This window comes from Trichomycterus rosablanca, chromosome 26 (assembly GCF_030014385.1).
Source record: "Trichomycterus rosablanca isolate fTriRos1 chromosome 26, fTriRos1.hap1, whole genome shotgun sequence".
Classification (NCBI taxonomy): Eukaryota; Metazoa; Chordata; class Actinopteri; order Siluriformes; family Trichomycteridae; genus Trichomycterus; species Trichomycterus rosablanca.
Genome location: NC_086013.1, coordinates 4280631 through 4302033, shown reverse-complemented (window position 1 = coordinate 4302033; position 21403 = coordinate 4280631). Strand labels below are relative to the sequence as shown.

At 44.5% G+C, this 21403-nt stretch overlaps 2 protein-coding genes across 2 annotated transcripts in view; both read right to left on the bottom strand.

Moving 5' to 3' along the window:
- Positions 1-3534: 3534 nt before the first annotated feature.
- LOC134303594 (ras-like protein family member 10B) lies at positions 3535-9308 on the bottom strand. Its single transcript, XM_062989046.1, has 3 exons — positions 9078-9308; positions 6940-7064; positions 3535-3897 (listed from the first exon to the last, which is right to left on the bottom strand). Exons 1-3 carry the CDS (start codon positions 9291-9293, stop codon positions 3627-3629), a joined length of 612 nt encoding a protein of 203 aa, XP_062845116.1. The 5' UTR covers positions 9294-9308; the 3' UTR covers positions 3535-3626.
- A 6037-nt stretch (positions 9309-15345) lies between these two features.
- ap2b1 (adaptor related protein complex 2 subunit beta 1) overlaps positions 15346-21403 on the bottom strand; it is a 29279-nt gene continuing 23221 nt past the window's right edge. The window contains exons 21-22 of the mRNA XM_062988288.1: positions 21031-21185; positions 15346-17946 (exon numbers count right to left, since the gene is read on the bottom strand). Of these exons, the coding sequence (XP_062844358.1) occupies positions 17872-17946; positions 21031-21185 (230 nt within the window). The 3' untranslated portion in view covers positions 15346-17871. The remainder of the gene's footprint in view (positions 17947-21030; positions 21186-21403) is intronic.

The following is a 21403-nucleotide window of genomic DNA, read 5'->3' as shown; positions in this document are numbered from 1 at the left end:
AACAAATACATCCTGACCTGTAATCCTTTAAGTACAGTTTGTATTTGTACCATATTATATTAATTTCATTACAAAGGAATCATATTTTCTCCTACTAAAACTGTTCTCCCAAGGGGTGAGGACATAAACATAACATGCCATAACATTAAAACCACCTCCTTGTTTCTACACACTGTCCATTTTATCAGCTCCATATAGGATCTGAGTTCTACAATTACTGACTGTAGTCCATCTGTTTCTCTGCACAACACACACTAACACACCACCACCATGTCAGTGTCACTGCAGTGCTGAGAATGATCCACCACCTAAATAATACCTGCTCTGTAGTGGTCCTGTGGGGGTCCTGACCATTGAAGAACAAGGTGAAAGCAGACTAAAAAAGTATGCAGAGAAACAGATGGACTACAGTCAGTAATTGTAGAACTACAAAGTGCTCCTATATAAGTGGAGCTGATAAAATAGACAGTGAGTGTAGAAACAAGGAGGTGGTTATAGAAAATATATATTAAGCTTTTATGCTTAATATAACCTGAATATTAGTATTGTGCTGTTTTATACATTTAATCCTTATGAAGCTGTTGTAAAATGTTGTAAGCAGATAAGAAACAACAGTCAGCACAGAATGGAGGTTCCAAAGTCCAACACCCAATGTAATGTGACTAGAGCAGTAGAAAGGGAGGCACAGTTCTGCTCCTTGTTCTTCAGCTATTCCATTGCTGTAAGAACCCACGATCGTACGATACCTGTGGGATGAATTGGACCTCACAAATGCTCTTTTGAGTCTGTTATAATTGGTGGCACAGTTTCTGTCCAACAGGCTTATAGTCAGATGTCCACCACATAGTGTAGATGTTTAAATAAACGTAGTGCATGAATAAAATCATTTAGAATCTCAGTACTGTTATAAATGTGTGAAGAAAGTGCAATTCTCGCACTACAATGCTTTTCCTGACAAGATTGTGCTTTCCTTTAGAATAAAAATGAGGTCAGGTCGAAATTTGGTTTCACATTATTGGATCGTTTAATTTAAACCTTTTACTCATGCAGTCCTGGTACACTGGTGAACTAAATCAAATGATTCACTGGCCTCATTCCTGTTCTTTCATCTTATTGAGGGAAGTCGAGACATAACGCCTGACAATACCAGGACTAAACTGCGTCTGGACAAAGTAAACAGCATCAGTTGTACGATATATTCCGAAACCCTTCTAAATAATAATCATAATAATAAATAATAATAAATTATTTAGAAGGAACAGCAAAGAACCTTGAAGCGGATTCCGCACCAGGTGTATCCCCACAAGTCCAAGACCTGGAAATGATCCCAATCTGCAGAATGTTGAACCAAGTTAGAAACCAGAGACAAACAGAGTAACGTGAAAATAAAAGAGATGGCCAAAATAATGGAAACAAAGTAACAAATCAAAGTCAAAAACATTTGCCGCACCCATTGGAGAAAGTGGACAGAAAAGGGACAGTGCAGAAACGTTACAATATGGCAAGGTGCTCAGAGCGCCTGCGACAACCAAATTCTCAGGAAAAAGATGGAACTAGACGCCAACTGGCACAAACGTAGGGCCCTCTGGGGTAGCTTTTTCATCCAGGGCAGTCCCTCAGCAGAAAACAGGACTGGATCGAGCCCGGCATCATGGTTACAAGAAACAGAAGAGCTGGCAAATCTTTGAGGAGGAAACCTACTTCCACCTGGAGCAAATAACGAATAAGACAAAGTGTGCCAGCAGAAAACTGGACCAGGTTGAGCCAGGCATCACAGTTTCAAGAGCTGGCAAATCTTTGAGGAGGAAACCGTGATAAATAGAAATACTTCCACCTGGAGCAAATAATGAAAAGACAAAGTGTGCCAGCAGAAATCTGGACCAGGTTGAGCCAGGCGTCACGGTTTCAAGAAACAGAAGAGCTGGCAAATCTGTGAGGAAGAAACCGTGATATATAGAAATACTTCCACCTGGAGCAAATAATGTTTAATGAGTTGTGAGTGATCATCAGTTGAGAGAAACTGACAGGTTAATCATCTGCACCTAAATATCTCAGTGGGACATGATACCGTAACCGAGCCCCCTAGCTGAGCTCCACGACAGGTGGGCCAGTTAGATGCGTGAAGCTGGACAATGGCATTTCTGAAGGCACTGATTTTGCCAGCCTGGCAGGGTGCTCAACAGACAATTGGATGGTAATTGGAAGGTAGGGTTTCTCCTACCCTCCAGCAACCTCTGGTCTGGTTGAAGCACTGACATTAGCCACAGAAGAATATGGAATATGCTTGCATTCTCAGGGTTTCTGTAGGAACCCAGCAAAGGTTGAGTGACAACTGGACAAACGTTCTACAAATTGAGCACTAGATGTCCTGCACATCCAGAGCATGATCTGCATTCCTAAACAGGAAACAAACATCATAGTTTGAGCCATTCTGGCCTAAATAGCATCAATCACTGATGGAACGATTAATTTAAAATGTATTTTTAATCTCCCAGGAGATTATCGGGGTAGCAATGCAGCACATGGGACATAAAGCCTAATGAAAGATGATGCAACAAGACAGAAACGGATTTGCCAAGGGTTCACATTTATTTTCCATTAATGTCTTTATTGTTATTGGAAATCAATGCAGAAATCCATGATATAAAAGGGTTCACACAATTCTCCCATTGAAGTACCTGTTGAGGATTCACATATATTCACACTGATCAGCCATAACATTAAAACCACCTCCTTGTTTGTACACTCACTGTCCATTTTATCAGCTCCACTCTACAATTACTGACTAGTCCATCTGTTTCTCTGCATGCTTTGTTAGCTTGCTTTCACCCTGTTCTTTACTGGTCAGGACTCTCCCAGGACCACTACGGTATTATTTAGGTGGTGGAACATTCTCAGCACTGCACTGACACTGCACTGACACTGACATGGTGTCACTTCTGGACTGAGAATAGTCCACCAACCATCAGCGTCCTCTGACCACCAATGAAGGTCTACAAGATGACCGACTCAAACAGCAGCAATAGATGAGCGATCGTCTCTGACTTTACATCTACAAGGTGGACCAACTAGGTAGGAGTGTCTAATAGAGTGGACGGTGAATGGACACGGTATTTAAAAACTCCAGAGGCGATGCTGTGTCTAATCCACTCATACCAGCACAACACACACTAACACACCACCACCATGTCAGTGTAGTGCAGTGCTGAGAATGATCCACCACCTAAATAATACCTGCTCTGTAGTGGTCTTATATGGTAAGCGGAGCTGATAAACTGGACAGTGTGTGTAGAAACATGGAGGTGGTCATAATGTTATGCCTGATCGGTGTATTTGTGCTCACGTTTCTGAACAGAACTGGAAGATCCATCAGTGTACGCCCATGAAAAGGCAGACTGGTTTGAGTAAAGCAGTTCTTATTTGCATTTCAGTAGCATGATAATAAAGCTGATATTTTTTTGATGCCTCACCATCGTCGAGGCATTTCGTCCGACTCCTTGTTTGGAGAAGCAGCATTTGAGGACTCCTCTTGGCATCAAAAAGCGAATCATTCTGTCAAAGTTCCTTGGCGAAAGAATAATCCAAGCTCCTCTTCGGAAACAGTGAGGCATCGGGACTGACCTGTCTCACATGAGCGTGCAGCGCTCCCTCCTCAATGCCCGCTGAAAGCGCACGGTGGCGTGCACGTGTTTGCAGCGGACGCAGCCCACGCTGCGCAGCGCCTCGCCGAAGAGCAACAAGACGTGCCAGTTGAATTTGGCCGAGCACTCCACGTAGGCGCACTTCCAGCTCTTGCGCACCAGGTCCGACACGTTGTGGCGCGGGATGACCCGGCCCCGCTGGAGGTCCCGCTTGTTTCCCACGATGAGGATCGGCGTCTCTGAGGCGCCCATCGTCCTGTGGAAACACAGCACAAGCACTACTGATCACCAGCTTAAACATATGGACAGATAGACCTTTTTAAAATGTTTGTATTTTATTCGAACTATAAAATGCAGTATTTGTATTTGCATACTTTGAAGTTTGGGATGCGGCGATTTGTATTTTGCAATAGGCTTCAATATCTGTTAGACCTGGAAATTCCACATAGCCACATAAGTCATTAACTAAAGAGGGGCAGGTGTAGCCTAGTGGTTAAGGTACTGGACTAGCAATCAAAAGGTTGCTGGTTCAAGCCCCACCACTGCCAAGTAGCCACTGTTGGGCCCCTGAGCAAGGCCCTTAACCCTCAATTGCTTAGACAGTATACTGTCACAGTACTGTAAGTCGTCTGCCAAATGCCAAAAATGTAAATGTACTCAATATTGGGGCAGTGTAGCTTAGTGGTTACTGTAGTAGACCATCAATCAAAAGGTTGCTGGTTCAAGCTCCACCACTGCCAAGTAGCCACTGTTGGGCCCCTGAGCAAGGCAAAGCAAACCCTCAATTGCTTACTTAATATTGGGGCAGTGGTAGCCTGGTGGTTAAGGTAGTTGGCTAGCAATCAAAAGGTTGCTGGTTCAAGCTTCACCACTGCCAGGTTGCTGCTGTTGGACCCTCAATTGCTTAAACAGTTTACTGTCACAGTACTGTACGTCGCTTTGGATAAGAGCGTCTGTAAAATGCCTAAACTGTAAATGTACTCAATATTGGGGCAGTGGTAGCTAAGTGGTTACGGTAGTGGACTAGCAATCAAAAGGTTGCTGGTTCAAGCCCCACCACTGCCAGGTTGCTGCTGTTGGGCCCCTAAGTAAGGCCTTTAACCCTCAATTGCTCAGACTGTATAATGTAACTATAATGTAAATCGCTTTAGATAAAGGCGTCTGCTAAATGCCGAAATCTTGTAAACCACAGTAGGACCAGATTGTACAGTAAAATGCATTGTTTGTGTTGCCCGGGTTGCTTAAAAAAAATTGGTATAGAGGACACCCGAATTAAAATGCCATCAGTCTCTAAACAGGATGCGAATGATTTTTCTAATTTAGCATACACTTGTTTACCCTAATCAACTCTCCGACGCCCTTGCTATCAATCTTCGTGTCCGGCCAAGGTCTCTGTGTGCAAGGTGGCCAAGATTGGCTCATCTATCACACGCTGTGACGTTCTGCAGTCTGCGGGCTTTGCACATCTGCTCTTTCCCCGTCATCCTACACCTCTCAGACACAGTTCTGACGGTACAGATGTGCGCTGTGTGTATTTACACCGCTTAGAAAAAAGCGTTCGCCCATAGACCGTACATAACTGAGCTATTGTTGTGGACCATGGCTTGTTGGATATCACATGGGCATTAATGTAATATACTGTAAGTCCCACCCTCTCCTTTTCCCAAGATGTCAGAGTGTGTCATGGGAATTTGTGCCCGTGTGGTTCTTTGTAGAGTTCCAGTGGAGTTCCGTCACATCAATACACCGATCAGCCATAACATTAAAACCACCTCCTTGTTTCTACCCTCACTGTCCATCTTAACAGCTCCACTTACCATATAGGCCCACTTTGCAGTTCTACAATTACTGACTGTAGTCCATCTGTTTCTCTGCATGCTTTGTTACCCCGCTTTCATGCTGTTCCTCAATGGTCAGGACCCCCACAGGACCCCCACAGAGCAGGTATTATTTAGGTGGTGGATCGTTCTCTGCACTGCAGTGACACTGACATGGTGGTGGTGTGTTAGTGTGTGTTGTGCTGGTATGAGTGGATCAGTTTTTAAACACCTCACTGTCACTGCTGGACTGAGAATAGTCCACCAACCAAAAACATCCAGCCAACAGCGTCCTGTGACTACTGATGAAGGTCTAGAAGATGACCGACTCAAACAGCAGCAATAGATGAGCGATCATCTTTGACTTTACATCTACAAGGTGAACCAACTAGGTAGGAGTGTCTAATAGAGTGGACAGTGAGTGGACACGGTATTTAATAATTTTATTTCATGATAAGAGCAGCTCTTATCCTAATTAATTAACCGTCATCATTACATCTAGCAGAAATAGAACACAGACACTGGTCTATAAAGCAAAACTGCCTGAGACAAAATCCCTGAGTGGACAGCAGTGGACAGCAGGACTGTCAGCCTTGACAGGACTTCATCGTGCTGAGATCGATAGAACATATTCGTCCCCACCGAGAGCGGTTCACCTTGGCTTTGACGCAATCAGATTGCGATGCCGTGGTGTCCAATCGATCCACGTCAAAATGACAAGGGTCACATACGCAACGAGGGAATAAAAACAGGACGTACCGCTTGGATAGTCCAGTTGGCTTACTTTAGATTAAGTACACACAAGACCATAGGCTTAAGACTACTGTCTTAATGAGATTCATCATCACGATGGTCGAAGCAGTTAAAGTCAAGGCTCTGCAAAGGCTACTGGAGTGTCTCCACACCAAACCCGTCCACTAATCAAACCGTGTCTTTATGGACTGTGACACTAGGGTGATGTATGAAGACACGACATATGAGGGTTCTTCAAAAAGTTTCCTCACTTTTCAAACTCTATTTATTAAGAATTTCTCCTGGTGTCGTACCAACTTTTTAATGCCATCAGCAAAAAACACTGCTGCTTTTACATCATCATCACATGAAAATCTTCTTCCCCTTAAAGCTTCTCCGAGCATCCAAAAAGGTGGAAATCAGATGGCGCTAAATCCAAACTATAAGTGTCTCTCTCGGTCTCTTAGTCTCTCAGACACGACCGATTACTCCTCCTCCCACCCTCACCGCTTATAACCAAAATATAAAAGTGCGGAAACTTTTTGAAGATCCAGATTAAGGCAGACCAGAATTGACTTAAAAATGACCATTTTGTACTGAACATGTCTGGTCAGTTTGTGTTAACTGACCATTATAAATCATTATTTTTATAGATTTTTACCCAATAAATTGGGGATCACTTAGCACCTCAAGAACAGAAGTCCAGAACATGGAAAGGTGGGACTGTATTGTGAAGCAGACGTCCGTACCTGGTCTCCAGGATCTGCTGGCGCATGGTCTTGACGTACTCGAAGCTGTCGAAACGGCAGATGTCGTAAACCAGAATGTACACGTGGGCACTCCGGATACCCCGGCAGCAGACGTCCGACCACTCCTGAGTATGACACAGACAACAGCCAATTGTATTACAGACTTGTTTCCCAACAATTACTCAATTGCTCATCTAATTACTTCAAAATACCCAGTTCTTAATTTTCTTAGCCCAGTCATTCACACATAACCCCTAATCAGAAAAAGTTGGGACAGTATGGAAAATGCAAATAAAATAAAATTGCTTTAAATTAGCATATTTCTCCCCGTACAGTGCATAATATTATTAAAAGATTCAAGGAATCGGGAGTGTGTAAAGGCCAAGGGCGCAAGCTTAAGCACAAATGCCACTTAAAACTTTACTGTGCAAAAAAGAAGCCTTATGTTAACCATGTCCATAAGCGGCGTCGACTTCTCTGGGCTCGGAGGCATCTACGATGGACCATCACACAGTGGATGAACATGTAAGACAATGTAAGAACATCTGTGTTTTTTATTATTTGCATTTTCCATGCTGTCCCAACTTTTTCTGATTTGGGGTTGTACTTTTTAGTATGTGAAGAGCACTTGTCTCTACTTTAAGTAGATTGAGATTAGTAATTACTGCACTGATGAGAGGGCTGGGTATATACAAAGGAGTAAAGAAGCATCCTGATCGGTGTGAATATTATTTACCCACAAACGACTATTAATATTCACATTTCACACCCTTCTCTTCCGTTTCCGAGCCTGCGATATTCAGCCCACGATCGATGCCAGAGGAAGCGGGGGTGACAAATGTGCCAGGACCATCTAGAGCGCATCATTCATATCAGACCGAGGTGAGAAATAATTTTAACTAGTTCATTTCTGAGCCGGGGGGGGAAGGGGGGGGGGGCTGTCAGTGCAGAGAGAGTGAATTTAACACGACTCCCGGGATCAAAATAACTTTAATCCAAGGAGACGTACAGTTGTGTCAGGATACAGTGCAAGGATTTGGGGTTAAGGGTCTTGTTTAGGGGTGTTTGCACCCTTGGATTTGGGCAGTTTATCCCATCTGGGCTTTGACTGGGCCCTAAAGCCACTCCAGTGTTGTTTTGGCTGTATGGTTTGGGTCATTGTTTGTTTGTTTTTTGATGGATGTTCCCATACTTGGTTGCACTCATCCGCCCCTGTGTTCTTAGACTTCCAGTCTAGCACATTCTGTCACATGTCCATCTCAGGGCTTAAAATCTTGTATTACAGCTGCAAGGATTTCTGGTTATGTCCCAACAAGCTTTGCACCCTTGGCACACTTGGATTTGGGCAGTTTATCCCATTCTTCATGGTATTCTCTGTGGACCATGTTCAGATCTCTCTACAGCTGTTCAATAGGGGTTAAGTCTGGGCTTTGACTGGGCCCTAAAGCCACTTCGGTGTTGTTTTGGGTGTATGGTTGGGGTCATTGTTAGGTTTTTTTGTTATGGATGTTCACATATTTTGCTGCACTAATCCGCCCCTGTGTTCTTACCAGACTTCCAGTCTAGCACATGCTGTTGTAAAGCCATTCCAGTGTTGTTTTTGGTGTATGGTTTGGGTCACTGTTAGGTTAATAGGTGAACTTTTTGAGTTTACCACGAGGGTTTTTTTGTTTTTGATGGATGTCCCCGTATTTGGCTGCACTCATCCGCCCCTGTGTTCTTACCAGACTTCCTGTCTAGCACATGCTGTTGTGCCCAAATAGTTTTTCATCTCATCAGACCAGCAGTGGTGGGGCTCGAACCAGCGACCTTTTGATTACTAGTCCAGTACCTTACCTGCTAAGCTACAACTGCCCTCTTAACAACTAAACCTTTTTGAGGAACCTTTCTCAGTCTACATTAAGTGGCCAAAAGAATGTGGACACCCCTCCTAATTAGTGAGTAAGTTAGTCACACAAATAGCTAAAATATGTATTTTTGCCCAACATGACCCTGATCAAGGTAAAAGCTGATGGAGACTGTTAGAGCTGCAAAGAAATTAGGATTCCATGTAATGCTTATAATTTTAAAATGAGGTCAAAATCAGGTGTCTACATACTTTTGGCCACAGTGTAATTATCAGCGCCAGATGCTTGTACCTGTAGGGAGCTGCCAGGAAAGCTGCTGATGGCCGGGTAGTCCGTAATCTGCAGGTCATGGACGTGCCCGTTGAGCACAGCGGCGGACAGGTGCACCCGGCGGGTGCGGCTCGGGACGTGGGACTCGCTGTAGTCATCGTTGAGGAAGCACTGCACTATGGCCGACTTGCCCACGCCCTGCGCGCCGAGAACCGCTATCCGAAACGACGGGGGCATAGCACCACGCCCGCCCCGCCCTCTGTGGCCCAATCCGCCCTCCTTGCTTTCGCAAACCGCCGGCCAGTGCATTTAGGGAGGCACCAGGGCGATGCATAGTCCTGACCGGGGCACGGGGAGCAGAGCCGGGCGCGACACTGTCCCATTCATAGGACGACTGCACCTGGGAGTGGGAGAAATACACAGATCAGGCATAACATTAAAACCACCTCCTTGTTTCTACACTCACTGTCCACTTTGTAGTTCTATAATTACTGACTGTAGTCCATCTGTTTCTCTACATATTTTTTAACCTCCTTTCACCACCACGACAGGACCACCACAGAGCAGGTATTATTTAGGTGGTGGATCTTTCTCAGCACTGCAGTGACACTGACATGGTGGTGGTGTGTTAGTGCATGTTGTGCTGGTATGAGCGGATCAGACACAGCAGCGCTGCTGGAGTTTTTAAACACCGTGTCCACTCACTGTCCACTCTATTAGACACTCCTACCTAGTTGGTCCACCTTGTAGATGTAAAGTCAGAGACGATCGCTCATCTATTGCTGCTGTTTGAGTCGGTCATCTTCTAGACCATCAGTGGTCACAGGACGCTGCCCATGGGGCGCTGTTGGCTGGATGTTTTTGGTTGGTGAACTATTCTCAGTCCAGCAGTGACAGTGAGGTGTTTAAAAACTCCAGCAGCGCTGCTGTGTCTGATCCACTCATACCAGCACACCACCACCATGTCAGTCACTGCAGTGCTGAGAATGATCCACCACCTAAATAATACCTGCTCTGTAGTGGTCCTGTGGGGGTCCTGACCATTGAAGAACAGCATGAAAGAGGGCTAACAAAGCATGCAGAGAAACAGATGGACTACAGTCAGTAATTGTAGAACTACAAAGTGCTCCTATATGGTAAGTGGAGCTGATAAAATAGGAAAGTGAAATAAAAATAAAAAAATAAAATAAAATAAAATATTGTATGAATTATATGCACTTTCACTTTGGGACCACACTGAACCACACTGACAGCAAATACGTAACAGAAATGTATCCAAAGCAGGAAATCAACCACTGAAATGGTATCTGGTGGCATATCAATGTGTCTGGGTGGTTAGTAAAAATTAATATATTAATATCTATAAAGTTGCACATTCATATGTCACCGCTTTATCTTATTATGGGATGTGGTGGGTGCTATTCACACCCTGGTTAGGGCACACACACACACACACACACACACACACACACACATAGGGCAATTTTGAATCTCCAGTTCAACTGACTGCATGTCTTTGGACTGCACTTAAGCATGGGAAGAACATGAAAACTCCACCTGGGAATTGAACCCAAGACCTTCTTGCTGTGAGGCAACAGCTCCCCAAGTGCACAGTATTATATTATAGTAACACTATAGTAAACTATAGCACAGGCTATGTAATATGTCTCATTAGTGCATACCTGTGTATGGCTATGGATGCATCCTCGTCGGCGTGTGATTCATCCTAATCAGCAGGTTAGAAGCTCGATTCGGCGCAAACAGCGACTTTTCACGACTTTTGGCTGCCCATTAGTTTCCCAGTGTGAAGGTATTCCAGGTGTTTCCAGCTGCAGCAGTTCCACTCCTGAAGGAACATCCTCGTGTTCTGGTTGCTGCAACCCTCATCAAGAGAGAGAGAGAGAGAGAGAGAGGGAGAAAAAAATCCCCAAACCAAGACACAACAGGTTCCGGTGCGCTGCGCATACGGCGCAGACTGTGCACGCAGTGGCGCAAAGGACGCGACCTTGCTGCCTCGCCTCGCTGCCTCGCTGCTCGGCTCGGCGTTGCGCTCTGTACGCAGATCTCGAATGGCACAACGTGAAGGATGCTGGTGTATCAATCCTTCCATCCCTCCACCTCCACCTCCACCCCCATCGGATCCTCCCTCCCTCCCTGCTTCCCACCAGCGCCCGCATGCTCTCGTCCTCCGGTACCACACACGCCAGAAATAATAAGACGCACCGCAGTCGGGTCGTTATTCGGATCTGGGGTGGATCAGGGAGCAAAACATTCAAGTTTCTGTTCAATATCGTGTCACGTTTTTAATGATGAACAGTTTGCAGCTCTTAAAGGTTCAACTGAAGTCAAAAGTTTGCATACACTTGCAATTCACAAATACCTGTCACCTATTTGAGTTCCTTTATAAGTTTATTTAGTGTCATTCAACTTTGTTACTCTATTAGTGATTATTATTGACTCGGAGTACTTTGATGTGTCCTTATAATTATGGATAGTTCGACTGCACCCATAAAGGTACAGCAAACAATCCAAGACGCCAAGACAAAAAGGTCATGATATTAAAAACTTTATTCCCCCCAAATTTAAGGTTTGTATTTAGCGCTTTACCATTTTCATTCATGTGCCTCACGTTTACTGGTTAATCTGCAATATGAGGCGTCCTAGCAATCCTACGGCAATTCAGTTAGCAACCGTTTAGTCAAAATGTCAAAGTCTAAAGAAGCCAAAAAACACGACTCTTGAGTTTGGAACCGAGATTGGAAAACTTCCAACCGATTCTGTGGACGCGAGGATGGTGGTGGGTTGTCTCTGAGATCGTCGCTGGATGTTCTAGGTTTACATTCAACCGTTAAGGTAGCTGTGCTGTGTATTGTAGCTTCCATTTATTCTATCGTTCGAATTATGAGTGTTATTTAATGACTGCCGTGAAATGCGACACTTTTCTATTAAATGCAGTTATTCCAGTTCCAGTTCCAGAGCCATAGACCAGCTCCCCAGCCCTTCTCAAAAGATGCTTCTTTTACACAAGCCAGCATTGGAGTTCTATCAATCATGATGATTCACCAACCAACAACACTGTAAGGAGTCCTTCACTATGTGTGTCCTTGACCCATCAGGAGGAGTGACTGTTATAGTGAAATAGAAGGACAAACCTTTGCCTGGCGTGGCTGGTAGCACCAATGATGCTTGAACCCAAGAGCTTGAACTCTGGCTTGTTAGACTGCTGCACCATCTGAGTGACCTTAGATTGCTCAACTTTTTAGTGCACACTTGAATTTAAATCTATCTAAAAATGTTACCTTTAATCGTTTCCATTGGCATGGTTGAAGTCCGCTGCATCCATGACTTGCTGTTTAATTAGAATATAAATATGTGATGATGAACAGGTGGGTGGGTTGGCGCGTTAGCCAGAAGTGTCACCAAGGATAAGCGTATTCAGAAAGGCAGCACAGTGTTGGAGCAGGCAATGTGGGTCCAACTTAGCACCAGGGTCATGGGCACCTGGGGTCGAACCTCAACCTCACCTTTGGTCGTTGACTGGGTTGGCATATTTCTTATGGTGGTTGGACTGGCTGCTTTATATTAAATCCCAGGGTGTACATGGGTGACTGTCTGGTGCCATTCAATGAACTGGAATCCAGTATGGGATGTCTGGGATACCAAGGGTTAGTGTATTTAAAAAGGCAGCACAGTGTTGGAGCAGGCAATGTGGGTTCAACTTAGCACCAGGGTCATGGGCACCTGGGGTCGAACCTCAACCTCACCTTTGGTCGTTGACTGGGTTGGCATATTTCTTATGGTGGTTGGACTGGCTGCTTTATATTAAATCCCAGGGTGTACATGGGTGACTGTCTGGTGCCCTGCAATGAACTGGAATCCAGTCTGGGATAGAAGGCAATGTGGGTCCAACATAGCACCAGGGTCATGGGCACCTGGGGTCGAACCTCACCCTTGGTCATTGACTGGTTTGGCATATATGTAGTGGTTGGACTGGCTGCTCTGTATTAAGCCCCAGGGTGTAAATGGGTGACTGTCTGGTGCCCTGCAATGAACTGGAATCCAGTCTGGGATGTCTGGGATGAAGGAATGGGATGTATCAACTTGTAGACTAGAGACCAGGTCAATGGTTCAAGCCCTACATCTGCCAGGTTGCCACTGTCGGGCGCTTTTGGGAGTCTGCCCAATGTGATAATTAAATCCATGTTTCATTTACCACCCAAAGCTTGTAATCACCCTAGCACCATACATCATGTACCACAAACCATGGTAAACCTCCAGTGCTGCTGTATCACTCCATTCCCGCGTCTCTTTGTTCATCCCGAACCCTTTAAAATTCACACCGATTTTCGCAGAACGTTTTACTACACAACGCGTGCCACGCCGAGCATCTGAAGTGCAGTAGTACCACGGCTGTTCCTTAGCAACCCAGACTTTCCCCTTGTTGCTAAGTAACCACGTGGTCCGTACCTGTCTCCTCGTCCCTGGCGCGCTCCGCGGCCAGATGTGTACAGGTACGGGACGGCGTCGGGGCTTACCGATCCACGCGCGACTCCTGCTAAGAGCGAGAACTAACAGGTCACCATCTGTTAAGCGAGCGGGGAAAGGGGAAATTGAGCGTGAACGTGACGTGATGCGAGGCGTGTTCAATTTAAACCTGGACAGAGTGGAGCGTTTATGAGGTTCAGATGGTCAAATGTAGGTGGACGTTCCAACATTCTTTCAAAACCATGGTTACTAATATGGAGTTTTATCAGCTCCGCTTACCATATACAAGCACTTTGTAGTTCTACAATTACTGACTGTAGTCCATCTGTTTCTCTACATGCTTTATTAGCCCCCTTTCATGCTGTTCTTCATTGGTCAGGACCCCCACAGGACCACCACAGAGCAGGTATTATTTAGTTGTTGGATCATTCACAGCACTGCAGTGACACCGACATGGTGCTGGTATGAGTGGATCAGACACAGCGGCGCTGCTGGAGTTTTTAAATAGTGTCCACTCACTGTCCACTCTATTAGACACTCCTACCTAGTCAGTCCACCTTGTAGATGTAAAGTCAGAGACAATCGCTCATCTATTGCAGTCCAGCAGTGACACTGAGGTGTTTAAAAACTCCAGCAGCGCTGCTGTGTCTGATCCACTCATACCAGCACAACACACACTAACACACCACCACCATGTCAGTGTAGTGCTGAGAATGATCCACCACCCAAATAATACCTGCTCTGTAGTGGTCCTCAGAGAGTCCTGACCATTGAAGAACAGGATACAAGGGGGGTAACAAAGCATGCAGAGAAACAGATGGACTACAGTCAGTAATTGTAGAACTACAAAGTGCTTTTATATGGTAAGTGGAGCTGAAACAAGGAGGTGGTTTTAATGTTATGGCTGATCGGTGTAGTAGTGTAGCAGCACTGGTTGGACATTGCATTACTGAGCCATGTTTCAATCCTGGAACTCAATTTGTTGAAGTGAAGTGAAGCTGGTGAAGCACAGAGTGTTCTCAAGTGGTGTAGCGGTCCATTACACCGGTCACCGCCTACTGGGTGAACGAGATGGATTGGCGTCCCGACAGAGTTTCCTAGTGAAACCGGACCCGCTGCAACCCAACCAATATAATAAAACGTTTAATATAAATGAATTAAAAGTAAATAAAGGTAAAGCATCTTCAAATGACCATGAGACGACATTTATCAGGTTCATTTAGAGATGTAGCTTAAAGCGTCTTGGTTGGCGAGCGCTCCTTGGTATTCAGCCGGGAGGCTTAAAAAGCGGGAACATTACGGACCACAGGCGTCAGAGCCGGCACCCATGTCACAACGACCAATCTAGTCGTGTCCAATTACCCTGATTGCGTCCTCTATACCGATTCGACCCTTCACCGCTGACTGAGGACGCCTCTCAACCGACATACGCCCCCTCCGGAACGTAGTCAGTACAGACTGCATTTTTCGACGGGCACTGTGTACGGAGGGACTCACCCCATCAGCATTATTCCTCAGCCAGCAGGGGCAGCAGTCGCACCAGTTATGAGGACCCATGATCCGACTTTCTTACCCTCTAACCCTGAACAACAGCCAATCGTCGTTCGTGCAGCCGCCCAGCCCGGTCGGAAAGGCAGAGCCGAGATCCGATACGACGTATTCGAAACCCCAACTCTGGTGCTCAGCTTTCTCAAAATCCGGTAATATTCCCCACAGTGAGACGGAAACACGGCCAGTTTTTTTATTTGATTTATTTAAAAATGAAAAAGGCATGAAGCGAGTACAGACAAGGAATGATTGAGAGTTGTTGACTTGGAATTAATGCCTTTATTAATGGTAGGAAAATAAACAAAAAAACAGGAATACAGTTAAACACTAATTAAATGAAATATTTTCTTTGCTATTTCACCAAACAGTTGAATTACGTCACGATAATCGCTCAAGCGCAATGTAGTTTATTAGATGCAGACTACGTCTAAAAGCTTCGTATTGGTCATGGTCCACATATTAAACAGCTCTAATATTTAGCACAACAGATACTCGATGATCGGCACAGTTTCTAACACGACCCCCCAGCCGATACGGTTCTCCGTCTACAGACACAGCTATAGCATGACCCGATGACTCTATGTGTATATGTACGCTATATGAATTATATCGATTGTAATACATTTACAGTACACACAACTGAACAGTTAAGGTTGCCGCTTGGAATGGATCTGGAAGCCATGGCACAATGCTATATGGAATTATAAAACTTTATTGACCGCTTAACTAATATAAGCTGTTATGTATGTATGTATAAAAAAAAGAACGGTTTCATTTCAATTTAGACTCTACGGTAACGACATGGAGGGGTGTACATTTTGAATAGCGTATACGTTATAAAACGGCTACACAAAGTCACGTAGGTAAGATTTAAAAAGTGGCACAATTGATTAAACCCTGAACCATTAGGACAGAGCAGCATGACATTTATCGACATTGTTAATGCACTTGAACGTCAGCATTTTTGGTGGCATCAGTTCTGTTTAAACACCGACTTCATTGTGACGTCACAATTCCGCTGTTAATTATGATGTCATCATGCTCTTTAATGTCAGCATTTTTGAAGCCAACAGGATCAGCTTTGTTTAAGTATCAATTCCATTGTGACATCAGAATTCCGTTGGTAACTATGATGTCATAATGCACTATAATGCCAGTATTTTAGGTGTCATCAGACATCGGTTCGGTTTAAACATAGACTACATTGTGACATCACAATTCCAACGCTAATTATGACGTCATAATGCTCTTTAATGTCATTATTTTTGGTGGCATCAGGCATCAGTTCTGTTGAAGCACTGATTTCATTGTGACATCACAATTCTGTCATTAATTATGACGTCATAATGCTCTTTAATGTCATTATTTTTGGTGGCATCAGTTCTGTTGAAGCGCTGATTTCATTGTGACATCACAATTCCGTCATTAATTATGACGTCATAATGCACTTTAAACAGAAGACGCCGATACCTGATGCCACCGAAAATACTGACATTAAACACTGACTTAATTGTGACATCACAATTTCGTTGGTAGTTATGACGTCATAATGCACTGTAATGTCTGTATTTTTTGTGCCATCTGTATCAGTTCTGTTTAAACAGATTTCATTGTGACGTCACAATTCCACTGTTACGTCACAGTACTAATGAACATTAAATGAATACATAATATTATGACATCATAATTTATTTGTAAATATCAAATGAAAATCACAGATTTTTTTTGTGTAATGCATTTTACGCTGGCACTGTTGTTTTCACCGCTGTCAAAGCTAAATCTGGTACATCACATATACAGGCCTGTCATAAATATCACCTGATCACAAAGTTTATGGTTTTAAATAGCCTGTGTATGGTAGGTTCACAGGTAGTTCTCCACTGATGTTGATCTCCACCCTGGTTGAGGACGCTTCTCAACTGACACACGCCCCCTCCGACACGTGCTCAGTACAGACTGCATTTTTCACCTGCACGAGTCGAGTTCATATATACCGATCAGCACTGCGCACGGAGAGCCACACCCTGATCAGCATTATTCCTCGACCCTGTGCAGGCGGCATCAATCAGCCAGCAGGGGTCGTTATTGCACCAGTTATGAGGACCCGTGATCCGACTTGCCCCTAACCCTATGAACAACAGGCAATCGTTCATGCAGCTGCCCAGCCTGCCGGATGGCGGAGCTGAGATTCGATACGATATAAAGCCAATCCAATATTATTAACGACAGGTACATCATTTATTATGATATTTGTCAGCAAAATGTCATGACTGTGACAGGCCTATATGTATTAGGAAAATGTATTATGCTCGATTTATCCAGCATATCACCCGTCCCTAAAAGCTTCTGATACAGCGGTTCCCAGGAGGTGACTATTAATAACGTCAGATTTCCAGCGGTGATAAAGTCAAGCTGCTTCCATTAACACGACAACCTACTTTTTCAACTGTCTAATACAGAGGACGTGCTGGCTCAGAATCCTCTCAACATCTTACAATGTGAAACTGACATGACGAAACACTAAACACACAAGATAGAGAAGAAGTACGCAAAGAAATAAAATCCCATTTCATTCATGTGTATTTTATAATAGAAGGAATAATAACGGTAACACAGAGGCACGAAGCACCACGTCCACTTATCCACGACACATCGTTTGGCAAGAGCAAAACTGACAAAGACGCTAATAGCTACATGTAAAGTAGTGGAGGAGTGAAGTAAAGAGGTGGAGCTCGTTCTTGTACCACAGGAATGTTGAGGACGGAGGGCGGGTGGAAGGACTTCAGTTCTTCAGGACGCCGTCGTACATCTGGTACACGTACTGAGACACTTCCGGAGCCCTGCACTTCAGAGAGAGCTGAGAAAGAGTTACAGAAACAGTCTGTCAGTCATAGAACCAAAGAGAAACCACTCTGCATAAGTAAGGTCCTGTTTTTTTCCCCTTATATATATTGACTATGATACTGATTTCTATTCTAGTTACACCAAATGTAGATCACAAGATATGTTTCATGTTTTTTTCTTTAACATTCTTTAATTTTCAGTAACGGCTGATCAGGCACAACCTGGTCAGGGTCATGATGGGTCTTGAGCCTTGTGGTAAACATCTATTGCATGAGTTAATGAGCTGCAGACTACTTCTAAAAGCTTCTGTTCTGTTCAAACACAGACTACATTATGACATCACAATTCCGTCGTTAATTATGACGTCATAATACACTTTAATGTCAGCATTTTTGGTGTCATCAGGCATCAGTTCTGTTTAAACACCGATTTCATTGTGACATCACGATGCCGTTGTTAATTATGACGTCATAATGCACTTTAATGTCGGTATTTTCGGTGTCTTCAGGCATCAGTTCTGTTTAAACACCGATTTCATTGTGACATCACGATGCCGTTGTTAATTATGACGTCATAATGCACTTTAATGTCGGTATTTTCGGTGTCTTCAGGCATCAGTTCTGTTTAAACACCGATTTCATTGTGACATCACGATGCCGTTGTTAATTATGACATCATAATGCACTTGAATGTCGGTATTTTCGGTGTCTTCAGGCATCAGTTCTGTTTAAACACTGATTTAATTGTAACATCACGATGCTGTTGTTAATTATGATGTCATAATACACTTTAATGTCGGTATTTTCGGTGTCTTCAGGCATCAGTTCTGTTTAAACACTGATTTCATTGTGACATCACGATGCCGTTGTTAATTATGACATCATAATGCACTTGAATGTCGGTATTTTCGGTGTCTTCAGGCATCAGTTCTGTTTAAACACTGATTTAATTGTAACATCACGATGCTGTTGTTAATTATGACGTCATAATACACTTTAATGTCAGCATTTGTGGTGTCATCAGGCATCAGTTCTGTTTAAACACTGATTTCATTGTGACATCACGATGCTGTCGTTAATTATGACGTCATAATACACTTTAATGTCAGCATTTTTTTGTGTCATCAGGCATCAGATCTGTTTAAACAAAGACTACATTGTGACATCACAGTTCCATTTGTCGAGAAAACTAGATGTTTCTCCGAATCATCTCAACCTTTATACCTGTAAGGTGTCCAATGGCAACTGTAGAACAATAGCTCTGTGTGTGGATAGATGTGTGTGCTTTCTGAGCCGCGGCTCCGGGCCAGTAGTACCCAGCTGGCCCGATTCCCATTATCATTACTTCAAAGTGAAAGCAGGCCACCAGCGTCAAGAAACGTGGGCCTAAATTTTGAATAAAATCCAGCCGAATCAGATCAGATGATCATCCCTGACCGGATGAGGCGACGACGATCTCAGGGGGGTTGTAGGTAATTACGTCCTGCGGCGGTGCCTGAATAGTAGCCTGCTGGAATGCTCAAAGGCTGAGTGTCTGTATTCAACGGATTATTCGTCATTCAAGCCCACAATGGTTGTCAGGGTTCCCAAAAACATGCAGACTATCAAGTGACCAAGAGTCTATGGGACTCTTCTATTCCCACACAAAACCGTATCGCCAGTGTAGGGTCCCACCATGCTGTGTGTAAATCCCAGCCTGGCCAGGTTGGTAGCACCGCTGTGGCAGTGGAAATCTGTCCAGATTGACGTCATTGATTCAAGGACCAACAACAATCAGGTCTGCCATGAATTACTGCTGGAACACAGGCTGCACTGTCCACAGTCAGGAAAACAACTACACATTCCAGTAGGGAGGTTAGTAGGGAGCTCGGTGGCGGTGGTTGTACAATGACGTTTTGTACACAGATGGACATGTCTGGTGATAAACACATATGGACATGAAACAAAATGTTCCTTCTTATCTCCATCAGCAATGCATGTTGTGCTGGGTGTGATCTTTTCAGACCGCTCACTCCAAGTGGGAGTGGCAACATTACCAAATCTCTGTTGTGCTATCAACCTGACCAGGAATCCAACAGACACAACTGGCCATGCCTGAGGGAGGGTTGCAGCAAATCTGATCTCTGCTGGCTAGATAGCTCAGTGATTAAGATACTGGACTAGTAATCAGAAGGTTGCCGGTTCACCAGCGCCGAGTTGCCATTGTTGGGCCCCTGAGCAAGGCTTAGATAACGCTCAACTTGAGGGTGACTGTAGGGCTAACAATAATGATCACTTAGTGCTGTTAGTCATTCACCAAGGCAGCGGTACCTCAGTGGTTAAGGTACTGGACTCGTAATCAGAAGGTTGCCGGTTCAAGCCCCACCACCAGCACCAAGTTGGCATTGTTGGGCCTCTAAGCAAGGCCCTTAACTCTTAATTGCTCAAAATCAGGTTGTAAGTCTGCTAAATGCTGAAAATGTGGATGTAATGTATATAAGGCGTCTACACAGAGTTGTATACCGGGTCTCCTGAGGACTTTGACTCTTTGTAAGACACGTTTTGATTTCAGGCTGTAAAACTGAATGTCAAAATGTCTGTTTTAAAATGGAATGGAGAATGCATGAATAAGCATTTAATGACGCAGTCGATCACCGAGTCAAAAGAATTTAACACATCAGAAACTACATAGTCGAACAGGGTGAAAACACGTAAAACACGACAGCGATGCATCAAAGGGCGAGCTGTCGGTCAAGCGTCATCTCGTGTAATGTTCAAGTAATACGCTCGGCCCGTTTGACCTTCCTGCTGATTGTTGGTGCGTTCCGAAAGCCGGTTAGCCGGATCATAATGTCTCTCAGGGACACGCATTCATCAGGCGGCGCAGCGGAACATCGCTGACGCATGCACACCTCAGCACACGCGTACGTCACTTTACGATGCATTTTTCCCAGGCACTGGACAGGCACCACCCAGGCTGAAATACAGGGCATCGTACACCAGAGCAGCCGATCCACTGGTGCTTCTCACTTTTAGGACTATTATTGCTGGGAACGTCCTACTAGTTATTCAACACAAGGGGGCACATACTTCTTCTACCTGTACTGTGAGGTATTTACCGTGTAGTTGGGGTTTCCGGGTTGGATACGGAGCTCGGCCAGGATCCAGATGCCGTTGGTGAGTTTCAGGGACTGGTAGAGCATGTCCTGACCCTCCACGTTCCTCTTGGCGATGGTGTAGATGTTGTTACTCTGCAGCTTGCCTGACACCGTGTCTGTCAGGGCCACACACACACACATACACACCATCGGTTACACCATCACACCACACATTGCTCGGTCAATCTAACACACATTTGTCCAAAAACAGGCTGAAACACAGAAGTACGCCACTGGGTATATCAGGGAAAATCTAAACAGGATGATGCTAAGTGACTGGCATACTAAGCAACTATTATGCAACTAGGCTACAGGACATGATCTATTCCGATGT